Source organism: Rhinoraja longicauda, chromosome 25 (genome assembly GCF_053455715.1).
Source record: "Rhinoraja longicauda isolate Sanriku21f chromosome 25, sRhiLon1.1, whole genome shotgun sequence".
Classification (NCBI taxonomy): domain Eukaryota; kingdom Metazoa; phylum Chordata; class Chondrichthyes; order Rajiformes; family Arhynchobatidae; genus Rhinoraja; species Rhinoraja longicauda.
In genome coordinates, this window is record NC_135977.1 from 2,673,464 (window position 1) to 2,701,353 (window position 27,890).

Consider the following 27,890-nt stretch of genomic DNA (forward strand, 5'->3'; position numbering starts at 1 on the left):
TGGATTGTTGCCAAGTCTGAACACTCAAGGCAACATACACTTCTTGCAATATCTTAAAAATTCAACAGTAACCAAGAGATCCAAATAATATCACGTTCTCCAAAATAAAACTGCAATGAAAGTTAAACAAATCACCTGAACATACTGATAATTTTCCATCAAATTCATATATTCAAGTAAAGTAGGATTATATTTTTGATACAGTCAACAGCAGCTGAGGGCAGCTATAAGAATATTGGTGCAAAAGGGATGCCTCACAGCAAAATTTCGTTCATATGCACTTTACCGTATTTACACTGGAGAAAGCAAATATCTCAATGGCCACAGTGAAGCCATCCACATTAGGAAATGTGGTCTTTGTCCTTTGACAGACAAGGTATTTTAGACAGAATATGCTTATAATAGGAAGTAAGGATAGCATTACCAGATTCACTTATACATTCACCAAACAGCAAACATTTAATATTCAATCAACAAAAATAAACTGAAATTTGAAAAAAATGAACAAAGATTGCATAACCATGGTCACAATAAACAATGTCAAAAGTTCTATGATTACGTCAAATGTGTAGGAGTTAAATGGTCTCTATTGAGTTACCCAGTCGCGAAAGCAATAAAGTGACAAAGAAGAATACCAGAGTGGCGCAACAGATAGAGATGATGCCTCACAGCGTCAGAGACTTGGGCTTAGAAACATAGAAAATAGGTGCTGGAGTAGGGCATTCGGCCCTTCGAACCAGCACCGCCATTCAATATGATCATTGCTGATCATCCAAAATCAGCACCCCGTTCCTGCTTTCTCCCCATATCCCTTGATTCCACTAGCCCTAAGAGTTCTATCTAGCTCTCTCTTGAATGCATCCAGTGAATCGGCCTCCACTGCCTTCTGAGGCAGTGAATTCCACAAATTCACAACTCTCTGGGTGAAAAAGTTTTCCAAGCAGTCAGCTTGATCCTGACCTCAGGTGCTATCTCTGTGCAGTTTGCATATTCTTCCTTTCACCACGTGGGTTTCCTCCCACATCCCCGACGTGTGGGTTTGTTGGTTAATTGGCCTCTAAAATTGTCCCAGGTGTGTAGGGAGTGGATGAGAACATGGGATTACACACAATTAGTGTGAACGAGTGGCTGATGGTCAGTGTGGACTCGGTGGGCCAAAGGCCTTGTTTCCATGCTGTATCCCAAAATTGAACCAAACAAACACATCCACTGTCGGATGTATACTGATGGGCAACACAGTGGAGAATTTGCAAGGTCCAACGATGTTGTGTTTGTGAGAAAGTTATATATCAATGACTACTCTAAGTCACTTTCAGGAAGGAGATGCTGATGAATTATTTTAGGATTGTGTACGTCCTTACAGTTGGAGGCACAGTCTGTATTAATGAGTTAAAATTGGAGATGTACAGAAACACAGAAACCAAGACCTGAGGATTTCTGGTCTTGGTGGTCACAGAGAGAACAGGAGCAAGACCAAGGAAGATTTGTAAAGAAGGTGAGAATTTTAAAATCAAAGCTTTGTTGGACTTGGGGCCAACATAGGTCAGTGAGTAACCAGGTATGGCTGCGTCTCTAATTCTTACTGCTCCACTTCCAGCAGCTGTGCCTTCAGCTGCCATGGCTCTAGACCTGCTAAACCTCAGGGTCCCTCCTCCTCCAAGATGTCCCTCATCGACTCCCTGGCCAGCTGACCCGATATCTCTACATGACTCAAGGTCATTACACTCTTAAGAAATACCATTATTGCATTCAAGATGATACATGCAAGCTCATGTTGTAGGTTGAATCAACTACTCACATAAGCAGAGGGAAGAAAAATTGAAACTATAATGTTACCAAGTTTAGTAAGACAAACCTTTCAAAATCAATCTAAACACAGAAATTTCACTTCTGTAAAGCAACTACTGAACTGATTGACGTACAACTATCCCCAAAGGCAGCAGCTGCCTTCAGTTCCTGAACACCATGAATTGTGCAAATATCCTTAACCATGATGTTGCTTTCTTCAAGTGACTGTGTCATATTCTGTAAACAAAGGAACTCAGAACTCCATGTTTTCTTGCATATAATTTGATTATACTGTAAATATGGTTTGAATAACCATGTTTTGCATTTTCCAATTTTAGATAATAACATCTCTCTGAGCCACTTTTCTTTCCTGTGCCCACCTGGAAGTGCACCCATTTCTCCCAGTGTCCCGCCCCAACTTTAACCTTCCCCCTGTCCCCTTCCACCTATATTCCTTCCTCTGCTTTAACATTTCACCCCTCTCCTCATTTTACAGCCATTTGTCTTCTTTTCATCTCTGACCTCTGGTCAATCAATAAGCCCCTCACCTGTATCCACCTATCACTTGCCAGACTTTGTCCCACCCCACCTCTTTTCCTGCTTTCTCCCTCCAGCCCCACCCCTCCCTTTCCCCTACTATATTAGTCTGAAGAATGGTCCTGACCCGAAACATCACTTACTCATATCTTCCGGAGATGCTGCCTGACTTACTCCAGCACTTTAAAAAAAAAATCAGATATGACTTGAGGAACATCAGAGCTTTGTTAATCATTCAAATCCATAATGTTATTGGGAGAGTAGGTAGACCTTTGGTCCCATATGCTAGATTGAGACGAAAGTGTAGCTGTTACAATTAATTGGAGTTGTTTGGCAAAGGAAACAATCCAGTTAATGGCAGTAACTACAAGATTATCGGAAAATCAGAAATACAGATGCCATTTCGTCCAACACATGGAATCTAAAACTAGTGCTACACAAGAGTTTCCACCCACCTTTTTACTTCCAACTCAAATCAGCATATATTTCAGAGCTCATGAAATTCTTGGCCAAAGTTAGTTGTCAATTAATTTCCTCTGTTCTGTGGATCATATAGCCAAACATTTTTGTTTCAAAGTCTAAACCTTCTCTCACCCCAAAATGGTATAGAGTGTTGCTGAATCACTCACCTCTTAAAGAAGAATCACTATTAAGAATAAAAAGTGGTCGTACCCTGGAGTCTTTATTTCACCAGGATCCATTACAGTGCCATTTAGCTGCAGGAGATACAACTAAATAAACACAGAACATAGAGAACTACATTTTGGATGCTCAAGAAACCAGATTACAATATGACAATGAGACACATACACAATCATGCTCAAAGTACTCAAAGGAACTCCGATTAAGGGGATTCAAAGTGCTGGAGGAAATCAGCGGGTCAGGCAGCATCTGTGGAGGGAATGACAAGCAATGTTTTGGGTCTGGATCCTTATTCAGACTGATTCTCTGTCTATGTCTGATGAAGGATTGCGACCAGAAACGTCATCTGTCCATTCTCTCCACAGATGCAACCTGACCAACTGAGGTCCTCCAGCACTTCATGTTTGGTACAACATAAAATATCTTCTGTATCAGTATTTATTAAGAAAATGTGCAATATTTTATTGCTAAATCCTGTAGTATTTGCCACCATCCATCTGGAACAAGATTGCATCTTGTAAACCAGTTCTGGGTCATCAGTAAATAAAATCCTTTTGTGCAAGTCCATTAATTCCTTAAGATCAGCTTCCAGATATGTTACACAGAACGCTCAGATCAAGATTTCACATTATCCCAGTAACGGCAAAGCTGGATATCTGTGACAGACCTGAAATATCAACTCTAATTCTCTTACCCCAGTTGGAGCTTGGTGGATTGAGTATTTCCAACAATAATACATGCCTTTTTAGAAACTGAGGCCTTCTTGCAAAATTGGGAGCTTCCAAAATGAAGCAATAATATATTTCTGTATTTGGACTTCCAAAAACACTGAATTCAGTTTTGGAGTGGAGATTCAGTATAAGCAGATAAACATACACACAGTGCCCTCCATAATGTTTGCGACAAAGACCCATCATTTATTTATTTGCCTCTGTACTTCACAATTTGAGATTTGTAATAGAAAAAAAGCACATGTGGTTCAGGTGCACATTGTCAGATTTTATTAAAGGGTATTTTCATTCATTTTGGTTTCACCATTTAGAAATTACAACTGTGTTTATATGTAGCAGACCTCCCAACATTTGATTTTACAAATTCATAATTTTGATGTCCAAAATTCATAATTTTACATAAAAATTCATAATATGGCACGTAATGCAACTTTTCAGCAAAAAAAAAGTATGCACGCCAAATGCGCATACGCGTTGCGCTACATTCATGTGTGAAAAATTACTATTATTTCCAACAGTCTGTAGTTCTTGGACTACATGTACAATGTCAGGCCTATCACGAGTATATTCTGCTAATTATACTCAGGTTATTGAACAGAGATACTTTTTGCAACACAAAGAAAAAATTGTTTTGTTTTGTCTTTTCTATTTTGCTTTTTCCTTACACATCCCAATTCTCTTGGCATTGAATAAAAGAACAGTGGTCATAAAATGTATGACTAAGTTATGAAGAGTTTCATTTAAAATTGCACATACCTAATTTCATTGAAGACATACTTGCTCAAGTGGTCTTCAACAGCAAATCACAACCATTCATGTCCCCCCCTACTACCCTCCCCCCACCCCCCTCCTCCCACCCCTCCATTTCCATGTACCCCCACTCCCCCCACCCCTCCATTTCCATGTACCCCCACTCCCCCCACCCCTCCCCTACTCCCCCCCACCCCTCCCCCTACTCCCCTTCCCCACCACCCCTCCTCCCCCAACCCTCCCTTCCTCCGCCCCCCCCACTCCCACTCCCCCCTCCCCCACCTTGCCTACCCCCTCCCCTGCCCCCTCCTTCCAACCCCATCCCCTCTCAACATCAACGGGCCTCATGCTACGCAGTTATGCCAGGCCAGCGGTGAGGCGAGCGGCGAGGCGGGGCCAGCAGCGAGCGGTGAGGCCAGAGGCGAGCAGCGAGGCCAGGCCAGAGGCGAGCAGCGAGGCCAGGCCAGGGGTGAGCAGCGGGGCCAGCGGCCAGGCCAATGGTGAGGCGAGGGGCCACCAGCGAGGCCAGGATTCAGCGGGCAGAGGCGGGGGGCAGGAGCGGGGAAGGGCATGTGTTTCGCGGAAAAATGTGAGGCGTAATCGGAATGGCAGAAATTAAATAAGAAAGTGGAAACTTTCCGCCAAATGCAGAAGGGTTGGGAGATCTGACATAGTCTCCCCATTTCAGGGTACCATAATGTTTGGGATACATGGCTTCACAGGTGTTTGTAATTGCTCAGGTGTGTTTAATTGCCTCCTTAATGCAGGTATAAGAGAGCTCTCAGCACCTAGTCTTTCCTCCAGTCTTTCCATCGCCTTTGGAAACTTTTATTGCTGTTTATCTACATGAGGACCAAAGTTGTGCCATTGAAAGTCAAAGAAGCCATTATGAGACTGAGAAACAAGAATAAAAATGTTAGAGACATCAGCCAAAATCAACTGTTTGGAACATCATTAAGAAGAAAGAGAGCACTGCTGAGCTTACTAATTGCAAAGGGACTGGCAGGCCAAGGAAGACCTCCACAGCTGATGACAGAAGAATTCTCTCCATAATAAAGAAAAATGCCAAAACACCTGTCCGATAGATCAGAAACACTCTTCAGGAGTCAGGTGTGGATTTATCAATGACCACTGTCCACAGAAGATTTCATGAACAGAAATACAGAGGCTACACTGCAAGATGCAAACTACTGGTTAGCCACAAAAATAGGATGGCCAGATTACAGTTTGCCAAGAAGTACTTAAAAGAGCAACCACAGTTCTGGAAAAATGAGTTGTGGACAGATGAGACAAAGATTAACTTATATCAGAGTGATGGCAAGAGCAAAGTATGGAGGAGAGAAGCAACTACCCAAGATCCAAAGCATACCACCTCATCTGTGAAACACAGTGGTGGGGGTGTTATGGCCTGGGCATGTATGGCTGCTGAAGGTACTGGCTCACTTATCTTAATTGATGATATAACTGCTGATGGTAGTAGCATAATGAATTCTGACGTGTATAGACACATCCTATCTGCTCAAGTTCACACAAATGCCTCAAAACTCATTGGCCGGCAGTTCATTGTACAGCAACACAATGATCCCAAACATACTAAAGCAACAAAGCAGTTTATCAAAGCTAAAAAATGGTCAATTCTTGAGTGGCCAAGTCAATCACCTGATCTGAACCCAATTGAGCATGCCTTTTATATGCTGAAGAGAAAACTGAAGGGGACTAGCCCCCAAAACAAGCATAAGCTGAAGATGGCTGCAATACAGGCCTGGCAGAGCATCACCAGAGAAGACACCCAGCAACTGGTGATGTCCATGAATCACAAACTTCAAGCAGTCATTGCATGCAAAGGATATGCAACAAAATACTAAACATGACTACTTTCATTTACATGACATTGTTGTATCGCAAACATTATGGTGCCCTGAAATGGGGGGGGGGGGGGGGACTATCTATAAACACTGCTGTAATTTCTACATGGTGAAACCAAAATGTATAAAAATGGCCTTTATTAAAATCTGACCACTTTAACCACATGTGATTTTTTCTATTACAATCTCAAATTGTGGAGTACAGAGGCAAATAAATAAATGATGGGTCTTTGTCCCAAACATTATGGAGGTCACTGCACTACACACATCCAAAGGCAATACTCCTCACCTCGTAGACTGATGGTTTTCAACCAGTGATGTGGATCATATAGCAAACAGTTTTTTCCAAATTCTAAACCATCTCTCACCCCAAAAAGGTATAGAATATTCCTGAAGCACTCACCACTTTTAAAAAAAGCTTGCAGTGTGTTAACATGGGCCACCTCACACAACATACATTCCCATAGAAACATCGGAAATAGGTGCAGGAGGAGGCCAAGAAGTACTTAAAAGAGCAACTACAGTTGCCACATGTAGCCATTTAAAATATTTCCAATGGTGCGTCCTGCAGCAGAGTTCAGATCAGGTCACACACAGCCCTTGGGCTACGGGTTCAGAACCACCATTGTAAATGCATGACCAGCATAATCCTCAGAATGTGAAGAACCTCAGTTGTGAAGCAAAGCACACAGTACAAATGAAAAGATTCACAGTTAGTTAGTTGTCTGCTGTCAGAAGCCTGTCTAAACAGCCTGCCATCTACAAACTACCCCACAAGCACTGACCAGCTCGAGAAGAAAGATCAAAATCACGACTGAGATTCAGTGACACATGCAGAGACAGAGGATGCTGGAATCTTGAGCAAAAAATGTTTCAGGCTGTGACCCAAAATATGATCTCTCCATTTCCCACTACAGATGCTGCCTGACCTGCTGTTTCCTCCAGCAGTTTGTTTATAATACAATACATATTTGGTGTGGGAGGAATGGTTATAAAAATACACGGCTGAGCTGTAATTGATGCAGGTACAATAACATTTTAAAATACTTTTGGACAGGTACATGAATAGGAAAGGTTTAGAGGAATAAATATGGGCAAATGGAACTAGCTTAGATGGGCACCTTGAGTCAGCATGGATGCGATGAGCTGAAGAGCACATCTCTGTAATTTATGACTCTATAACTAAGGCTACTATGTCATCAATAACAGTTATTGGCTCGTAGGACAAGAATGCTGAAGGGTGACTTAAGAGATCTCTAGTTATGTTCTTCCCCATACGATTCTCTTTGCATCCACTCTACCAAAACCCTGCAAAATAAAATAAAAATAGCAGATAGGAGCAGATACAATTAAGACTTTCAATTGACATTTTGACAGATAGATGATTAGGAAGGAATTAGAGGGATATCGACCACAAGCGGTCAACTGGGACTAGCCCAGAATATCAGCAAGGTGGACCAAGAGCCTATTTCAATGCTGTATACCACCATGATCCTATGAATCACACCGAAACAAAAAACTTATGGTTGAAGCCCACCCCGAACATTGTTAAATATGTTCTTGAAAGCATGCTTCTGGGATCATCCATCTTCAGGTGATTCATTAATAATCTTTGCACAATCATAAATCAGAAACAAGAGTGTTTGCTGATATTAAATTCCATCTGCAGTGGTCTATCCCTGCATGCACTGTGTCCTTTTTTGTAAACCACAATCCTAATTTAGAAATATACTACCATTCCTTATTGGCCTTTGGGCTTAAAACCTGGACATGCCTCCTTTGATAGCAATGCCGAGTCTTCCTCACCAGGAGATTAAGAGAACATAACATTATCACCTTCTCAATAGCAATTAGGGATGGACAATAAACACAGGGATGCCAGCAACACTCAATTCCCCAAGAAACGAATAAAATAATTAAATAGGAATAAACAGTCACCATCCCCCACCATTGCATGTCATCCATCTCTACCCGTACATACCTCTGTGACCCAATGAAGCTGGAGGAAGAGAAAGTGCAACTAACAATCTGAAAGCAAGATTATAATCAGCGAAGTTAATTTTGTAAGTTCTGCAAAATAGAATTTGGACTCATGAGATGAAACATCAAATTTAGTAACTCTCAACCGGCCAGCGATTTTTTCCATTATTTGGCAATGTCCCCAAATGTAGGGCAGGAATCAGAGTGAAGCAGTGAGAGGCCCAGAGATGCACAGCAGTGGCCCTGCCACAAGCGATTGCGGTACAATGCTTCCCAGAATGAGGCAATTGCCCATCTGGTTGAAGCAGGGCCTACAGCGGGGGGCATGCACTAGAAGGTGAAACTCTAAAAGGTACCACTGTTCTGTAGCACTATTCAGACACTATTGATACGTCTCGCATCAATAAAAGAAGCTACACAAATTCAAGCTGTGGAGTTATGGGCCAGGGTGAGATTTGTACAGTGGAAGCCAGTCACGCTACAACACGCAAATGCCTTCAGGTGGAACATGCTGCACATTATACTTAATTATTTATATCTTAAGACACATTTCATCCATCCAGTTTGTCTTCATTAGGATTTCCACAACTGCGTTTATATTAAGTAGAATAAAAGGAGTAATGCTTACAAACTACACCCATCTGTGCTTTCTCAAATAATGAACAAGGTCTTGCGCTAAAAAAACAATTACGACGTCAAGAGCAGAGTCAGGTTTAAATCATATGTACCGAAAACAGAACGATTAAATTCTTAATCGCAGCAGCACGACCCGTCTGTAAACACAATACTCATAGATTACAACATAAACCAAACAAGTTCAATACAATTTTTAAAAATTAGTGCAAAAAAAAAGCCCAAAGTCCTAAGAGCAACCAAGACAGTTTGTAGTTTAGTTGTTATTTGTAGTTTAGTTTAATTTATTGTCACGTGTAATGAGGTACAGTGAAAAACATTTTGTTGCGTGCTATCCAGTCAGCGGAAAGACAATACATGATTACAATCGAACCATTTACACTGTACACAAACATGATAAGGGAATAACATTTAGTGCAAGGTAAAGCCAGCAAAGTCTGATCAAGGTAGAGACAAGATGCTCGTATAACTCAGGCAGCATCTCTGGAGAGAAGGAATGGGTGACGTTTCAATAGACAATAGACAATAGACAATAGACAATAGACAATAGGTGCAGGAGTAGGCCATTCAGCCCTTCGAGCCAGCACCGCCATTCAATGCGATCATGGCTGATCACTCTCAATCAGTACCCCGTTCCTGCCTTCTCCCCATACCCCCTCACTCCGCTATCCTTAAGAGCTCTATCCAGCTCTCTCTTGAAAGCATCCAACGAACTGGCCTCCACTGCCTTCTGAGGCAGAGAATTCCACACCTTCACCACTCTCTGACTGAAAAAGTTCTTCCTCATCTCCGTTCTAAATGGCCTATCGAGACATTCTTCAGACTGATCAAGTCTGATCAAGGATAGTCCAAGGGTCATCAATGAGGTAGATAGTAGTTCAGGACTACTCTCTGGTTGTGGTAGGATGATTCAGATGCCTGATAACAGCTGGGAAGAAACTGTCCCTGAAACTGGAGCTGTGCATTTTCACCCTTCTATACCGTTTGCCTGATAGGAGATGGGAGAAGAGGGGGTGGCCAGGGTATTCAAAATCCTGATGGTTGCTAAGAATGTTATGGGACATATAACAGTTTTCAATTTTTATCTAAGATTCATGCACCGCTTCTGCATCATAGGCATAATGGTACCACACAATTCAGGAAAAGCTGTGCTTTAGCTTCTTGAGCCATACACATCACCCAACAACTTTGATCATTGAGTTCAGTACAACAGTAGGAAAAGGGGAAGTACAACGAGACCTGGGTGTCCTTGTACACCAGTCACTGAAAGTAAACGTGCAGGTACATCAGGCAGTGAAGAAAGCGAATGGCATGTTGGCCTTCATAACGAGAGGAGTTGAGTACAGGAGCAAAGAGGTCCATCTGCAGTTGTACAGGGCCCTGATGAGACCACACCTGGAGTATTGTGTGCAGTTTTGGTCTCCTAATTTGAATGGCGGTGCTGGCTCAAAGGGCCGAATGGCCTTCTTCTGCACCTATTTTCTATGAGGAAAAACTTTTTCACACAGAGTGTTGTGAATTTGTGGAATTCTCTACCTCAGAAGGTAGTGGAGGCCGATTCACTGGATGCATTCAAAAGAGAGTTAGATAGAGCTCTTAGGGCTAGCGGAATCAAGGGATATGATGAGAAGGCAGGAATGGGGTTACTGATTCTAGATGATCAGCCATGATCTCATTGAATGGCGGAGCTGGCTCGAAGGGCCAAATGGCCTACTCCTGCACCTATTGTCTATATATCTATGTAACATCAAATTTCACAGCAACCCAACGATGTTCCAGCAGGGGTGACCAATGGTGAAAACAAACTTTAACTTAGTTTTGAACAATTTAAGGGCAAATGTATTGCCATGGTTACAATCATTCCATAAAAATGAAACGTGGTGTTGAAGAAACACAATTGCTATTTTTTATTCATTAATATCTGCCTCATCTCACGTCAAGCAGGATATTAAAAAGTAAAAATTGACTCATCACCAGGCAGCCAACTTCTCTGTATTTTCGTGGAAATGACTATATTAGGGTTTAAACATTTAAAAACAATCAATTGGTTAAATTGGAAGAAAGGTAAACAGGAATTAGAAATTCATATTATTTGTAAATTCATCTAATCAGATCTTAGCTAATCTTGAAGACCAATGCTCCCACAAATCTCAAAGAAATCACATTGAATACAGTAGTAAATTTGAGTTCTATCTTTAACTCTTCAAAAAATTAAATCATATTTACTTCTGGAACGTCATTTATCCATTCCCTCCACAGATGCTGCCTCACTCACTGTGTTCCTCTGGCACTTTCTTTTTAGCTCAAATTGCAGCATCTGCAGTTCCATGTCTCAACATTTTTGTTATGTGTTTTCCAAAGAGAATTGGTGATCTCAAAATAAATGTCATTATTTTCACTCCAGTAATCATCTTCTTCTCAGTTGCCACAGACTACACCCCAGCAAAGACGGTTGACATCACCCCTTGTCTGTAAGTGCTGCCAAACCAGCCATCAAGCGCTTTTAAAAGATTTTAAAAGTGTCCTTTTCCTTCCATTTAGAGCAACATCCAGTTTCCTTGATCAGCGTCTGTTTTGATCTGCCATTTTCACACCTTACCCTTCCATATCTCTAGTGCCCCGACTCTCAGTCTGAAGAAGGGTCTTGGACCAAAACGTCACCCGTTAAAATCACTCCAGAGATGCTGCCTGTCCCGCTGAGTTACTCCAGCATTTTGTGTCTATCTTCTTTGCTCGACATCTTTTCCCCAAAAGACACAGGATCCGATAGATGAGATTCTTCCTCTTCTCTACTACCTTTTTACCCTTTCAGTCCCCTGCACCTATCATATCCTTGGCAGCATACAGCTCCATGAAGAGTCCTTTGCCATCATTTATGTGGCAATATTGCCAAAAAGGTAAAATTGGGGTTTCCAACTACTGGATCTACCTACAAAAAAATAATTGTGCCCAGCAGACGTTAGTAACAGTAACACCCCCCCCAGAACTGCTCCATTATTCACAGATTACAGCTGTTTGGCACAACTTTATTTACCCACTACACTCACTTACCAAAACTATCCATTTCCAGGCCTGGAAACAGCAATTATCCTTGCAATTATAGCCTCTTAGGTAAATGAGCTGCAGATTCCTATTGAATTTGCTCATGTTTTGGCTTGTCTGCAACCTTTCTTCACAAGTTAATTTTCTAAGCACAACCCATAGATGACAACAACACCATGTGCACACATAAAACACGGGCTCCAACACAAACCGAACCCTGTTTAATTTTTCCCGAATAAAGAATTGATGAAAAAAAACTATAACCAAGCATGACTTAGATCAAGTAACAGAACACAAACTGGGAATCGAGAATGAATTTTAAATTGAAAATTCTACTTTGTCAACAAAGTGCTGCCACAACTTGTAATTATATTTAACTTACCAAAACAACGCAGAAGTGTTCCATATGTGCAGATGCAGGCATGTTTACAGAAATTACATTTTTTATTCATTAAGATATACAAGACTTAAGTTCATGTTATTTGTTAACAAAATCATGATGAGGTTTTACATTCTCAATTCTTTCTTAAATCACTGAACAGAACAGGCTGAACTTCAACTGAAAATTTAATGGTTGTATGTTGCAGAACAGCTTTCGATCCCATGGGCTCTGGGCCATTTTTGTTTCACATTAGTGCTTGACACACAAGTAGCATTGGCAAGGCCGTCCACCCATCAGTGACCAGGAATGGTGACTCTGGCCTCTCGCTGAGAACCCCTCCAGTTCTCGTAGTGATGGGACGTCCAGTTGATAATGGGTGCAAACCCGCAACATAAGGGCCCAGGATATAGCCCAGTTTATAGAATTATTTTGAATCCGATTGCAGAGACCAGCCAAGTGCTTCTCTGGTCTGTGTGGGCAGAATGAATCATTGGCTATGTCTGTTTTTTAACACCAAGTCTGGTTGCTATTAAGTAGAAACTCGGAACTGCAGATGCTGGTTTATAAAACAAGACACAAAGTACAGTACCGCTGAGTAACTTTGTGTCGTTAACTCTGCTTCTCTTTCCTCAGCTGCTTTCTGAAGCCTTCCAACATTATCTGTTTTTTAATTGAATCCAACATTCCCTGAACCAATGTTCCAAGATGACAAGTCTACTCCGTGAGTAATAAATAAAAGCAGAACAATCAAAGACCTCTCAGCTCATTGCATGAGCCAAGGACACAATCTGTGACCCACATGCTATCATCAGGTAAGCCAATAAAAGAAAAACATGTGCAGTGTAGAAAATCTGCGAAAAATTATCAAGCTGCCAAAAAAAAAGAGCTCATCGTATTAGTATCATATTTAACATACGTCAGATCCAAAGTATGACAACAAAGATTGATGAAGAACATTTTGTTGCTCACAATTCTGCACATGGCGAGCTCTCAGACCTCAGCTGCAATGGGGAATATAGAGTTAAAATAAGGCAATGGTGCCTCCTGTTCATCACTACCACTGCCAAATACCACAACCATTACCTCACCTTTTTTCATCTCTGCCATAACCTTCCTCGAGGTCATTATCTGCAGATTACTCCAATGTTTTCCTGGCCTTCATACATTTTCCTTCATTTAGCTTCCGATACAGTATCCTAATTCACATCATGGTTCACACATCATCTTTGCACTCATTAAACTAAACTGACATTCCATACGAAAACACCATAAATTAAAAATGATCAGCTTCTTAGGCAGTGCCTGAGCGCTAAGCTTTACGAGATGGCCGATTAGGGACTTGCGGACTCTTCCACAGGTGAACATTGAATTCTCCAATTTTGGGTAGTTACATAACCCTCCCGCTCTCCCTTCTTCCCCCATATAGCCCCACCTCCTTCTTTCCCTACCCCCCACCCCTCTGCCCTGTGTCTCACCTGGATTCACACCTATTTCTTCCCTCTCCCAACCCTTCTACCTACATTCTTTCCTCTAGCCTCACAATTCACAACTCTTCAATCCTTTTGTATCACACCTTCTACAAGGAGCCTTTGCAAGAATAATTTCCTCTCTCCACCTGGTAATCATCACTGTGTCAGAGCTTGAAGTGGTATGTCCTTTATCCAGGGTCTCTTCATGGACCTTTAGTGGGGGTGGGGGTGGGGCTGGGGGAGATAATGATACAGTGGGGGTAGGCGAGATGCTCCCTGCCCCTTTAGATTGACGGAGTCAGAGGTTTGAGTGTCAAAAATAACAAATGTTTCTAGCTGCACTTCACTTGGCATTGACGCATGGTGAAGACTACATGTACTGTGGTTTGAGAATCCACATTGCAATTTGAGATTTAATTCTTCCACCACAGGATTCAGAGTCATAGAGCACAGAAACTGATTCTTTGGTCCACCCAGTCAAGGGACCATGATTAAACCATTTGCATTAATCACATTTTATTCTCCCTAATAATTTTACCATTCACAAGAAACGCTTTATTTACAGGGGCCAATTTCTCAGTATTCCTTCCTTGTGCACTACAATTGTCCAAAGGATCTGCACTCCTCCAATGGTGTTCTTCAGGCATATCCCCACTTTTAGTTGCTTTATGATCTGGAAGTTGCATTCTGAACCTCTCTCTTCTTTTTTTAAGATGACCCTTAGGATTTCTCTGCAACTACAATTTTATGCACCTAATCCAATATCTCCGAGTAGCTCAGGTCAAAAGATTGTTGTCAACATTTCCAAGAAGGGCCTTGGGAGGTTTCATTATATTAAAGTTACCTTGCAAATGCAAATTCCGTATTTATTGGCAGAATAGAACAAGTAAAAAGTAACCTCCCTTCAACTGAATAAATAATGCACTTGGCAAACTTCCTTGCAGCTGGGAGATTATCTTAGTTTAGGAGGGATTTTGTTTAAAACTTCTTAAGCAACAAACTTTTGAATCATGCTCCACAGCACGGAAACTGTCCCTTTGGCTCAACTTGCCCATATCGACGAAGATGGCCCTATCTAAGCTGGTCCCACCGGCTGGCGCTTAACCCATATTTCTATACCTGTCCTATCCATATAGTCTGAAGAAGAGTCTTGACCCATTCCTTCTCTCCAGAGATGCTGCCTGTCCCGCTGAGTTACTCCAGCTTTTTGTGTCTACCTTCAGTTTAAACCAGCATCTGCAGTTCCTTCTTACACACTACCTGCCCATAGCACTTGCTTCAACTATCTCCTCTGGCAGCTCATTCCATACAGCCACCACTCTCTGTGAAAAAGTTCTCCCTCATGTTCCTATTCCTTCACCTCACATCTTAAACTCCTATGATGCCAAAATAAGATAGTGGCCATGATTATGTTAAATGATTTGAGCAGGCTTGAGAAGTGTATCGGCAGCTCCTATTTCTATAACCATCCAACAAACACGTTTTAGGCCATTCTGTACTGTTATTAACCCAAAATATTTAAATATAACTTGCTGACTTCCAGCATTGCAATTTCTAACAATTTTCCATAATGAGATAAATTATGTTAAATGCTCTAATGCACATGTAAACATGGCTCAATCGAATCATTGTACTCTCCCAACTCTTCCACCATACTACGCGGGAGCAGAGATCTTGCCTGTAGTTTAATTATTAAGAAACAGAATAATTATATTGTCAGCACAGTTATTGAACTTCACATCAGAATGACCCCAAATATTCCTTATGAAATTTTGAGAACCCACACCTTCCACTGGTGGAATTTACAGCTGTGACACCAGTCTCGTATAAAGCTCAGTGTCGGAGCCTTCTATTCACATTCACAATTTAAAATAAAACAAATGCAAAATATTGACTAAAACACAAAGTGCCTGAAGAACTCAATCGGTCAGGCAGCATCTGTGGAGGGAATGGATAGATGACGTTTCGGGTCGGGACCCTTCCTCAGACTGCTCGTTGGTGGAGGGGGGGAAGCTGGCCAAGAGGTGTGGATGGGGCTAAGCCCAGAAAGGTTTAGGTTTTTAAAAACGCAAATCATTATTGAGTCAATAGAACAGTTAATTTTTACACTAAAGTCTTGCAGACTCCATTTTTTAAAATCACTGGAGTGTTCCCACCCAATCCCATCTTCACCAATCAAATGTTCCAGCCAACCAATTTTAAAGTAGCAATCAAGAATTAAACTTAGAGATACAAGGAACTGCAGATGCTGGAATCATGAGCAAAACGCAGTGCTAGAGGGACTCAGCGGGTCAGGCAGCATCTGTGGAGGGAATGGCCAGGTGATGTTTTGCGTTGAGATCCTTCTTCAGACCCAAGAGAGACACTTACATGTCCAGTCTCATAATGCCAGCATTTGACACAAGATCCGTAAACTGAAAGGCTAAAGGAGCAGGAAGCATTCAACAGTCTTAGAATCACATAGGTGAGAACAAAAGGAGGGAAATGTGGAAATGACATTGCATGGCAGAATGGATGATTAATACTGCACATTACAACCCATCCAACCAGAGGCAAAAAAACAAAGTCTTTACATGGTACACAGCTTGCTGCACATAAAAAAATCTCAACAAGCATAAAAAAAGTCTGTCAACTTTCATTGCGTTTTCTTTCAATAGCTGCATAAAATATTGATGTGGATGGGAATGCTCTGCCAAGCAGGTTTTCCAAACCCAAATCAAAATGTAGATCAGCATAATTATTCCTAGCCAGCACTGCACAAGTGGATCCTTTCCCGATCAAAACCACATTTAACGACTGGAGTGCTTGCATCCACAGGTATGTTATTAGAGCATGGAAGACAGAAAAAGCTGGAGTAACTCAGCGGGCCAGGAGGCCCACCCCCTCCCGACATCAGTCTGAAGAAGGGTTTTGACCCAAAGCGCCCCCTGATTCCTTCTCTCCAGAGATGCTGCCTGACTTGCTGAGTTACTCCAGCTTTTTGTGTCTACCTTCGATTTTAACAAGCATCTGCAATTTCTTTCCTGCACCTGTTATTAGAGCATTGCAGGTTCAGGGCTGCAGATGTGTATGTCAGCTGTACATGCCAAGATGCAAGATTACACCTACCTGGCATTTTAATATGTTATAGGCTCAGTTTTAAAAAGGTGTTTTAAAAGAGGTTGACCACAACGGCTGGAAACTCTGTGTCCCAGTGCATTGCTTGTAAAGTGCAAAGGCCAGTAAGCAGGTAGAGCAAGTAATTAAAAATGCCAGCAGAATGTTACTATTTATTGCAACGCTAAAAAATTATGATTATGATTTAGTTGTATAGAACAAAGAATAGTACAGTGCAGGAACAAGCCCTTCAGCCCACAATGTCTGTGCCAAACATGATGACAAGTTAAACTAATCTCTGCCTGCACATGATCCATAGTCATGTGTCGACCTAAAAGCCTCTTAAATGGCACAACTGTACCTGCTTCAACCATCACCCCTGGTAGTGCGTTCCAGGCACCCACCACGCTGTATTTAAAAAGCTTGCCCCGCACATCTGCTTCACACTTCCCCCCTCTGAACTTAAAGCCATGTCCTCTCGTCCTTGACATTTTCATCCAACCTCTCCTTAAACCTTCTATTCCTTATAGGTCTTCAGTAGGGCCACATTTGGAATATTCTTTATTGATTTTTTCTCCACATTAACGGATTGGCAACAGTTCAGAGGTGGTTTACTAGTCTGCATTGGGCAGTTGTCTTCTAAGGAAAGGTTGGGAAGGGCCAGGTTAAGTTTAGAACAGTAGGATGTGACCTGATTACACTATTCAAGATCTTCGGGGATCTTGATAGGACGAACATGGATTGATGTTTCCTCTTGTGGGAGAATCTCCAACTAAGCTTTATCATTTCAAAATAAGACAGCCGAGATGATTTTTTTTTCCTTACAAATCTTCAGAGCACTGTTCCTCAAAAGGCAGTGGGAGCAAAATATCTGGATTTTTTTGAGCAGAAGTAGATAGATTCTTGATGTGCATGAAGGTGAAAGGTTATTATGTGTGGACTGGAATGCAGCATGGAAGTTATAATTAGATTTGCTATGACTTTATTAAATAGCAAAATAGGCTTGCGAGGCTGTGGACTGCTCCAGCGTCTAATTGGTCTGAATACAACAGGGTGCAATGAAACACCGTGTCCACATGAAGAAACTTTATAGCAAAATTTACAATAAAATGTGGTAGTTTGCCTCTCCCAGTACAGAAAGGGGGTAATGAATCAAACAAAAACGAGAACAGGAAACAAAATTGCAATGACTGGAAATCAGAAGGAAAATAGCAGTAGTTGCAATAACATCTGTAAAGAAAAAGGGTGGATTAACCTTTCAACCATGGGCGAATCATCTGTCTGAGAAAGAAAGAGTTATTTTACCAAAATCAAAATAATCATTTATATTGTTCGAGAGAAGAGTATTTAACTGTCACGTATACTGAGAACAGAATGAAGCCTGTATTTGCATTTAAATCAATGCAGATAATTTAAGCTCAACAGGGGAACAAACTGATCAAAAGTTCCATCTTACTTATTTAACAAATATAAAAACAATTATGTGCAGGAAGGGACTGTTGATGCTGGTTTAAACCAAAGATAGATACAAAGAGCTGGAGTAACTCAGCAGGTCAGACAGCATCTCTGGAGAAAAGGAATAGGTGACATTTCGGGTTGACACTCTTCTACAGGCACAAAATCATTTATGTTGGATTGGCATCTCCTTACAAAGTGATGTACAAGAGTGAAATTTAATGCAATCACTTTTTTTAAAACACAGTATTAGCCATTGTCAAAATTAGGTAATGATTTTAAATTTGGTTTACAGTAGAACCAACATTTTCCATAAATCCTTGAACATTTAGGGACAAAACAAATTTAAAACAATACAAATCAGCAAACACAAAAAAAAATTACAATTCCTACTTGCAAATTCACAAAAGGCAGAAAATAAGTGTACTTTTTTTTGTAAAATCTCCAATATATTTTTCAGTTTGTACCATCGAACTATTTATATTATCAGTGATTCAAAAGCCAGCAGAACAATGGCAAAAAAACACCCAACTCTCACCGACTAAAGGTACTTTTCCTATGACTAACAAAATTGACAATTTTACATTTTCTTAACTTAAGATGTAAGGTATCACAAAATGCTGGAGTAACTCAGCAGGTCAGGCAGCAATTAGGAGAGAGGGAATGGGTGACGTTTCGGGTCAAGACCCTTCTTCAGATTCAACTTAAGATGTAATGTCAATCACTAAATACATACATCAATCAGTAACATTTGTGCCTGCATTTCAAAAAATATAAAGCTATATGATTGCTATATGACTCTCCTTCAACTCAGTGTCATATGTTTACACATGCTTTACTACACATAGAATCTGTCATACCGCAAGGAAACAGGCCTTTCAGCGCAACTTGCCCATGTCGACCAAGGTGCCCCATCTACAACAGACCCACCAGCCCATGTTTGGCCAATATCCCTGTAAATCTTTCCTATCCATGTACCTATCCAAATGCCTTTTAAATATTACAGTAACTGCCTCAGCCACTTACTCTGGCAGCTCGCTCCATGTACTCCAACCCCCCCGTCTGAAAACGCTGCTCCTCAGGTTCCTATTAAATCGCTCTCCTCACCTTAAACCGATGTTCTCTGTTTCTTGATCCCCCTACTCTGTGCACCTACCGTAACCTATTTATGATCTTAAACACCTCTATAAGGTCTGATGAAGGATCTCGACACAAAACGTCACCTATTCCCTTTCTCCAAAGATGCTGCCTGACTTGCTGAGGTACTCCAGCATTTTGTGTCACCCCACAAAGTCCTGGCAAAACATCCTTGTAAATATTCTCTGCACTCATCCCAGCAAAAATGCACGTTATAAAACAATTTGCACCAAACAGTGAGCTATATGACTCTCCTTGAACTCTGTCATATATTTACACACACCTACATTTACACGCATAACACATACAACACTCACACTTCTGCTCATAGATTGTACATATGCACAAATGTGACACTTAAGGAGAAAAAACACATCAGTCTTACACGTAAAACGCCATACACGTGCGTTAATATATATTACAATTATACAATGCGAAGCAGTCAAGATAAATCACAACCAACATTGCCAATGGACAGCAAGAAGTGGAACATGATTTCTCGCGCACAGAATTAAGATTTCGCTTTGACATTGATCTATATATTTGGTGCATAAATACAATGGGCAGGACAGCAAATGCTGAGCTGGATCGACAGCGGCAGCAGCAGCGGCGGCCTGCGGCTCCCTGTCAGGCAGCAGCCCACCTCGGCCTCTCCCTTCCCCACACAGCCCGCCGGCCTGGCACTTACGTGAAGGCGAAGAACAAGGTGCTGGCTCCCACTAGCAAAGCGGCGGCTGTCGACACCGGAATGTATTTGGTAGGTTTAAATTTATTTCCACTGGGCATCCTGTAATTCCCACATAGTCTTGAGAGGGAGAGAGAGAGAGTGATTGGGGGCCGGGCTGTGCAGCAGCAGCAGTAGCAACAACTATTAATGTTTCTACTACTACTCCTACTGCTACTACTCCGGGGCAGGGCGCTGAGGAGACAGGGCCTGGGCGGCGGTGAGAGGGAGGCAGTGGGGGAGAAAGTGCCCCCCCCTAGCAACGGAACGCTGGCGGAAGGCGGGGCCTGCTGACGCGCGCCGGGGGCGGGGCACGATGACGCGCATCGGGGGCGGGGGAATGATGACGCGCACATGGGGGCGGGGCTGCGGACGCGCACCGGAGGCGGGGCCTGCTGACGCGCACCGGGGGCGAGGCCCTGTGATGCGTGTAGGGGCGGGGTCGGATGACACTGGCAGGGGGGCGGAATCTGCTGACGCAAACAAAGGTGGGCCCCGGGGCAGCGGACGTCACCGATCCTCCCCCTCCGCGTCCTGCTCCATTCATGCTGAGCAGCTTACAATACAATACAATATATCTTTATTGTCATTGTACAGGGGTGCAACGAGATTGGGAATGCGCCTTCCATACGATGCAATAATTTAATTAGCTAGTCAGTATTAATTTAAACAACCCAACGAAACAAATTGTAACAGTTTTAAAACAGAATAAAGTGCAAGTAGATCTGTGCCGAATCACTGTGCAATGTGACCACCCGGCTCAGCAGGACCGGTTCATAGCAGCTTTGGCCCTGGGGATGAAGCTGTTCCTGAGTTTGGAGGTGCGGGCGTAGAAGGCCTTGTATCGTCTGCCCGATGGAAGGAGTTCGAACAGACTGTTGCAGGGCTTTTCTGAGGCATCGTGTGTTGTAGATGCCCTCCAAGGCTGGTAGCTGTGTTCCGATGGTCTTCTGAGCTCTATGGACTACCCACTGAAGAGCTTTCCTCTCTGCCTCTGTGCAGCTGAGGTACCACACAGGGATGTGCAGCCAACCTACTGACTGACCCCTTTTCACTGCAGCCCACATGGGAGTGTGTTTAAGGGTAGCTCTGAAATAAGATTTTAAAAATCTTATTTATCCTTGGAATATTACTGCTGAGGTGACCCGTTGTCTTGTCAAATACATTTCATTGTACCGTTGACCCTGTGCCAACCTACATATGACAAATAAAATTTATTATTATTATTATTATGAACACTACTGAATACTGATGCTAATCAATGTTTCGACGCTGAGACTGAATAATTTTTGCACTGTGTAGGAGGGAACATTGTGCTACATCGTACCCTGTATTTGCCTTTCCTTAGATTGGCATGGGCACAAAATAAAAAAGCTCATGGATTAGTGGTGAGTCTATCTAACAAGTCGGTGTACTGAAGGCTTTAATAATGCGCTGACAGTTTAACAGGAAACACTGAGAGAACCCAAAGTCTTTCAAAGATTCACAGCACCTGCAGTGTTATATTCTCGTGACACAATGGTTACTTGTGGATCTTAAATAAGTCATCATCTGTGATTATAAGTCAAGATTCTGGAATCTTTCATCTTTGTCTTTCCCCAAAGTTATCTTTAGCTTTATGTTTTCTGCTATTTGGAACACCTTCCCACCCATATCTAACAAATGGTCAAACGACCCATTACTTTCAGCCTGGCTTACAACCTCCAATGTCATACAACCTCCAATGTTATTCTATGAGCTCGCTGTGCCAAGAGCTAAATGCATTGACACATCTATTTATTACCCTCTTTACACCCTGTTTCCCATTCTGTTTCCCCAATATGTGAGCTCTAAGGTGAAACAGACCATAACCTACTCATCTTCCTTTTGATTTCCGACAGTGCACTATGTTTGTTTTATATATTTTTTAAATTCTAAATAAACATTAATTTTGGGAAATTTAAAAAGTCTTGCAAAATCTCCTATTTGGAGTATTTATCCCGACCCCTCATAGTCGTAGACTCATACAGCACGAAACAGGCCCTTTGGCCCAACTCGTCCAGGCTGACAAAGATGCCCCATCTACATTAGTCTCATTTGCCCGCTTTTGGCCCATATCCCTCTAAACCTTTCCTGTCCACAAATGGTTCTTGAAACCTCAAAAATAAAAACAATTGAAAATAAGATTAAAAAGGTTAAATATATATATATATATATATATATATATATATATATATATATATCAATGGAGAATGATTTAATAGGAATTCTAATAGTTGAGGTAATCTTTTCACACAGAGGATGGTTCTCTCATGGAGCAGGTTGCCGGAGGAGGAAGTTGAAGTAGGTACGATTACAGTATTTAAAGGACACTTGGACAGGTATATGGAAAGGAAAGGTTGAGAGGGTTATGAGACAAATGTGGGCAAACGAGATGAGCTTATATGGGGCATCTTGGTCGGCATGGACGAGTTGGGCTGAAAGATCTGTTTCTGTGCTTTATGATTATGTTTCCAAGTGCTATAAAAATGCAAGTTTGTAGAACAATGATGTGTATGCATATAATCCTTAAAAATAGGTATTTTGGAACAAAACTAGGATGGAATATAGTGCTGGATTTGACATTATAAAACAAATCAGACATTGAGAAATCAAGATGAAATAATAATCTTAGGATATGGTTTCCTATATCCAGTGCACTTCAGCCTCTGCTATGATTGCATTCAAAGCCATTATAAAAGCTATTATATTTTCATCATTTCCAAATATAGTGATTTACAGTTATTTAATTTTTTTTTGCAAGCATTATGATTGGATTAAATAACCAATATCACTGTGTATTGTGAAGGGACAACTCTTCGGTCAGAAAATATTAGTCATTATTGAAGCAACTTCACTGACTGCTAACCTCAAAGAAAGTTGCCCACATTAATTCACCAAGACGGCAGTGTGTGTTTCTTCCCAGAAACCAATGTCACATAAAAGGGATCTCTCGCAACAAGGAACTGCAGTTGCTGGTTTACAAAAAAAGATACAAATTGCTGGAGTAACTCAGCAGATCAGGCAGCATCTCTAAAGAACTCCCCAGTTACAACTGCACAGTGGGACTCCTTAACTACAAGAAAATGACTCCCCATCACCAGAGGTAGGTTTTAAATGTTTGCCATGTCCGTAGGAATGATCAGAAAATACAGACTGGTACTGTAGTGCTCTGCAGGCAATGCTTTATTGGTCTCCAAATGAAACAAGCTTCAGATAATCCAGAGTTTTAGTAAACAGAAGGATCTAAAGAAGCATCAAAGGGATTAACCATCGAATCAAATCCGCTGATCAGACAACCAACAACAATGAAACCAGATAAAATCCATTGGATCAGTTCCCCTGTTGCCCAAATTAATGTTTATGTCTGAATGGACAAAGCAAGTATTGTTTTTCAATTGTTTTTATTTATTGCTGTCGAGGGTAACAATTCCTTATAAAAATAAGAACAGAAGCAGGGGAAGATGATGTGGTCTTTAGCGGCCTATGGTTATTAAATGTAAGAAGGAACTGCAGATGCTGGTTTAAACCGAAGATAGACACAAAAATCTGGAGTAACTCAGCGGGACAGGCAGCATCTCTGGAGAGAAGGAAAGGGTGATATTTCAAGTCGAGACCCTTCTTCAGGGTCCATGGTTATTAAGTGACCTGTTCCATTAATGTGGATCTTGGGATGACACATTTAATTAATGTACTGCGCTCTGTGTCACAGGATTACAGGCACTGCCTCTTTCTAGTTTGTTTGGATACCGGGTAGCGCTGCACGATGGCAGCCTCGCTAACAGTCTGTCTCGTCCTTTTCTTCTTTTGTTGTTTTTAGTTTGTTGTTAAATGCATGTTTTAGTGTATCTTTAGTTTTGTATTATGTGGGGGGGTGGTGGGAGGAAACTTCTTTTATCTCTTTCCTCGACAGAGATGCAACTTTTTCTGTATCGTATCTCCATCCAAGCTGCAGCCTGACATAGTGGAGCTGGCAGCCTCTTGCCTCCTGATCGATTTCAGGATCTCCAACTGCGGGAGCCTGCGGACTTAACATCGTGGAGCTTGCGTTTCCTTGGTTAGGGACCTACTTCGGGAGCTCCAAACGCAGGAGCTTCGACCGCCCCGATCATGGGAGCTTCGATTGCCCCGACACAGGTGCTTCGATCACTGGCTGCGGGAGCTTCAATCACCCCGACTGCAGAAGGTTCGACTGCCCCGACCGTGGGAGAAAAGGAGGGAAGATAAAACATTATTACATTCCATCATAGTGTGCTGTGATGGATGTTTATGTTAATTTTTATGTCGTTTTCTGCTTGCTGCTTTTTTGGTATGACTACAGCAAATCAAATTCCTTGTGTTCTTACATACTTGGCTAATAAATTCTTTGTATCTTGTCATTTCGTATCAAGATAAAATGCTCAACTGCAAGATAACTCAAGACACTTCAACATTGCAGCTTGCAATATATCTATTATCTGTGTCTTGCTGTTGCAGGTTTGAGTTTAATTTATTGTCACGTGTACCAAGGTATAGTGAATAGCTTTTGTTGCATGCTAACTAGTCAGCGAAAAGACAATACATGATTACAATCGAGCCACCCAGTGTACAGATACATGATAAATGAATTAACGTGAATAAAGTTTAGTGCAAGATAAAGCCAGTAAAGTCTGATCAAAGATAGTCCGAGGGTCTCCAATGAGGTAGATAGCAGTTCAGGACTCCTCTCTGGTTGGGGTAGGATAATTCAGTTGCCTGCTAACAACTGGGAAGGAACTGTTCCTGAATCTGGAGGTGTGCGCTTTCACACTTCTATACCTTTTGCCCAATGGGAGAGGGAAGAGGGAGTAAGAATTTCATTGTTCCCTTGTCGGCACATATGACAATAAACACTCTTGACTCTTACAACAACACTTTTGCACATGAGAAGTTATTTAACCAGAGTTACACATTAGAATTCCAGTTAAGGCTCATTTCCACAACATGACACTTCTAAGTAACAATTGCTCCAAGTGTTGGTGAACACAATTCCATTGTGCAGGAATCTCCGCTGTTCCTGGGATTTCATCCTTAACCCCGATCTCTTTCTTTGTTTCAGAAAGCATGGAATCTATCCCTGAAGAGATGTTGTTTTTTTGCTTACTTGCCCAATCTATGTTGAATTAGCCTCTCCACCTGTGAACCAAGATTTTGATTATCAACAGCCCAATTAGCTGTGGAGTCCATTGCATTCCCAGTCCTGCCGTTGTCTGAAATATAAACCCACCCACTATCTTACAAAGCATCAGCACCCGATGATATCCGAGTCAACTTTCATCTGCCAAGCACTGGAGATCTCAAATCAATAGGTGCAGCTCAGTTTAGCCGGGCTGCAATGATAAACTCAAACACCAGAAATCAAAGCCTCTGATCTTCTGAATTGCAAGACTTACTCACTCTGCATTCTTACCCTGCCTTTCACTGTTTTAATACAATGATACATCAGAACAGTTTGACAATTGTTTTTGTGGATTTTTTATTAAATTCGTCCTTGGCTTTATTTGATCTATCAATAGATGCCCAGACAATGGAGCGCATTACATGAAATGGAAGCAGACCCTTCAGCCTCATGGGTCTGTGCTAGATTTTTTACGCTCCACACGAGTCTCTTCCCGTCTTCTGTTCCTGACAGGCAGTGAAGAAAGCCAATGGAATGTTGGCCTTCATAACAAGAGGAGTTGAGTACAGGAGCAAAGAGGTCCTTCTGCAGTTGTACAGAGCCCTAGTGAGACCGCACCTGGAGTACTGTGTGCAGTTCTGGTCTCCAAATTTGAGGAAGGATATTCTTACTATTGAGGACATGCAACGTAGGTTTACTAGGTTAATTCCCGGAATGGCGGGACTGTCATATGTTGAAAGACTGGAGCGACTAGGCTTGTATACACTGGAATTTAGGATGAGAGGGGATCTTATCGAAACATACAAGATTATTAAGGGGATGGACACGTTAGAGGCAGGAAACATGTTCCCAATGTTGGGGGAATCCAGAACCAGGGGCCACAGTTTAAGAATAAGGGGTAGGCCATTTAGAACAGAGATGAGGAAAAACTTTTTCAGTCAGAGTTGTAAATCTGTGGAATTCTCTGCCTCAGAAGGCAGTGGAGGCCAATTCGCTGAATGCATTCAAGAGAGAGCTAGATAGAGCTCTTACGGATAGCGGAGTCAGGGGGTATGGGGAGAAGGCAGGAACGGGTACTGATTGAGAATGATCAGCCATGATCACATTGAATGGTGGTGCTGGCTCTAAGGGCCGAATGGCCTACTCCTACACCTATTGTCTATTGACTTAATTCTTAAATTATTCTATTCCCATCTTTTTCATGTGGTTATTGTTCCCCTAAAATGTACCCATATTACTGGGGAGCGCTGAAGGCTGATCTTATAGAGGCGTATAAAAATGGGCTAAGATAGGGTGAGTTTTTTTACACGGAATAGGGGAATCAAGAACTAGGGGGCATGGGTATAAGGTGAGAGGGGAAAGGTTTAATAGAAACCCGAGGGGCAAACTTTTCAGAGGGTGGTGGGTATATGGAATGAACTGCCAAAGGAGGTCGATGAGGGAGGTACTGTAACATTTAAATGGAAGGGAAAATGGATAGGAAACGTTGAGGTAAACGAGCCAAACGCAGGCAGGTGGGACTAGCATAGATGGGCCATCTTGGTCAGATTTGGCAAGTTGGGCCGAAGGGAACGGTTCCGTGCTGTATGACGAAAACCCAGTATTCATCTCACGTCACTGGGAGTTTCACATTTCAACCATTCCCTGTACTCGACGGTTCTCACAAATTCCTGACTGGATTCATTGGTGACCATGTTTTTTTGAAGAGTTGACCAAGAAGATTGATGAGGGTGGTGTGGTATTCATTGTCTCAGTGGACTTTAGTGAGGCCTTTGACAAGTTTACGCATGGTAGGCCGGTCATAGAGCCAGAATCATACAGCGTGGAAACAGGCCCTTCCATCCAACTTGCCCACACCGACCAACATGTACCATCTACATAGTCCCACCTGCCTACCTTTGACCCGTATCCCTCTAAACCTGTCTATCCATGCATCTGCCTAAATGTTTCTTAAATATTGCGAATATACCTGTAACATCAGATCACATAGGATCTAGGACAAATTAGCCAATTAGACGCAAAAGTAGTTTGAAGGTAGGAAACAAAGGGCAACGTTCGACAGTAAGTCTTTGAAGCTCTGTAACAAGGATGTACCACAATGAGTAGGCTAGGTCCATATTGCTCAATACTTATACAGTAGTAACAATTCAGGAGTGAATGGTAATTCACTCAATATAATGTCAGTCATTACCCTAATATATTTAAAGTCTGAACATGGTTCTTATGGAGTTTTAAAATGTCTCATCTTAAATTTTCACTTTAATTTCCTTGTCTACTAAATGTTATTCTGCAGCTAACAGGACTAGGCAGCCAATTTCATTCACATTTTCGCTCAGGTCTTATGACCCCTCACTCCACTGCCGCGAACTCATGCTGTCAGTGCAACAAATATTAAGTTGATGAAAAAAGACACAAAGTGCTGGAAGGTATTTATTTCACAAAATGCTGGAGTAACTCAGCAGGCCAGGCAGCAACTCAGGAGAGAAGGAATGGGTGACGTTTTG

General features: G+C 41.9%; 1 protein-coding gene across 1 annotated transcript in view; it reads right to left on the reverse strand.

Annotated features, from left to right (window-relative positions):
• The window catches only part of zdhhc8b (zDHHC palmitoyltransferase 8b), a 118,577-nt gene extending 98,073 nt beyond the window's left edge, over window positions 1–20,504 (reverse strand). Inside the window, exon 1 of the mRNA XM_078421326.1 lies at window positions 20,196–20,504. Within this exon, the coding sequence (XP_078277452.1) occupies window positions 20,196–20,293 (98 nt within the window). The 5' untranslated portion in view covers window positions 20,294–20,504. The remainder of the gene's footprint in view (window positions 1–20,195) is intronic.
• Window positions 20,505–27,890: the final 7,386 nt, after the last annotated feature.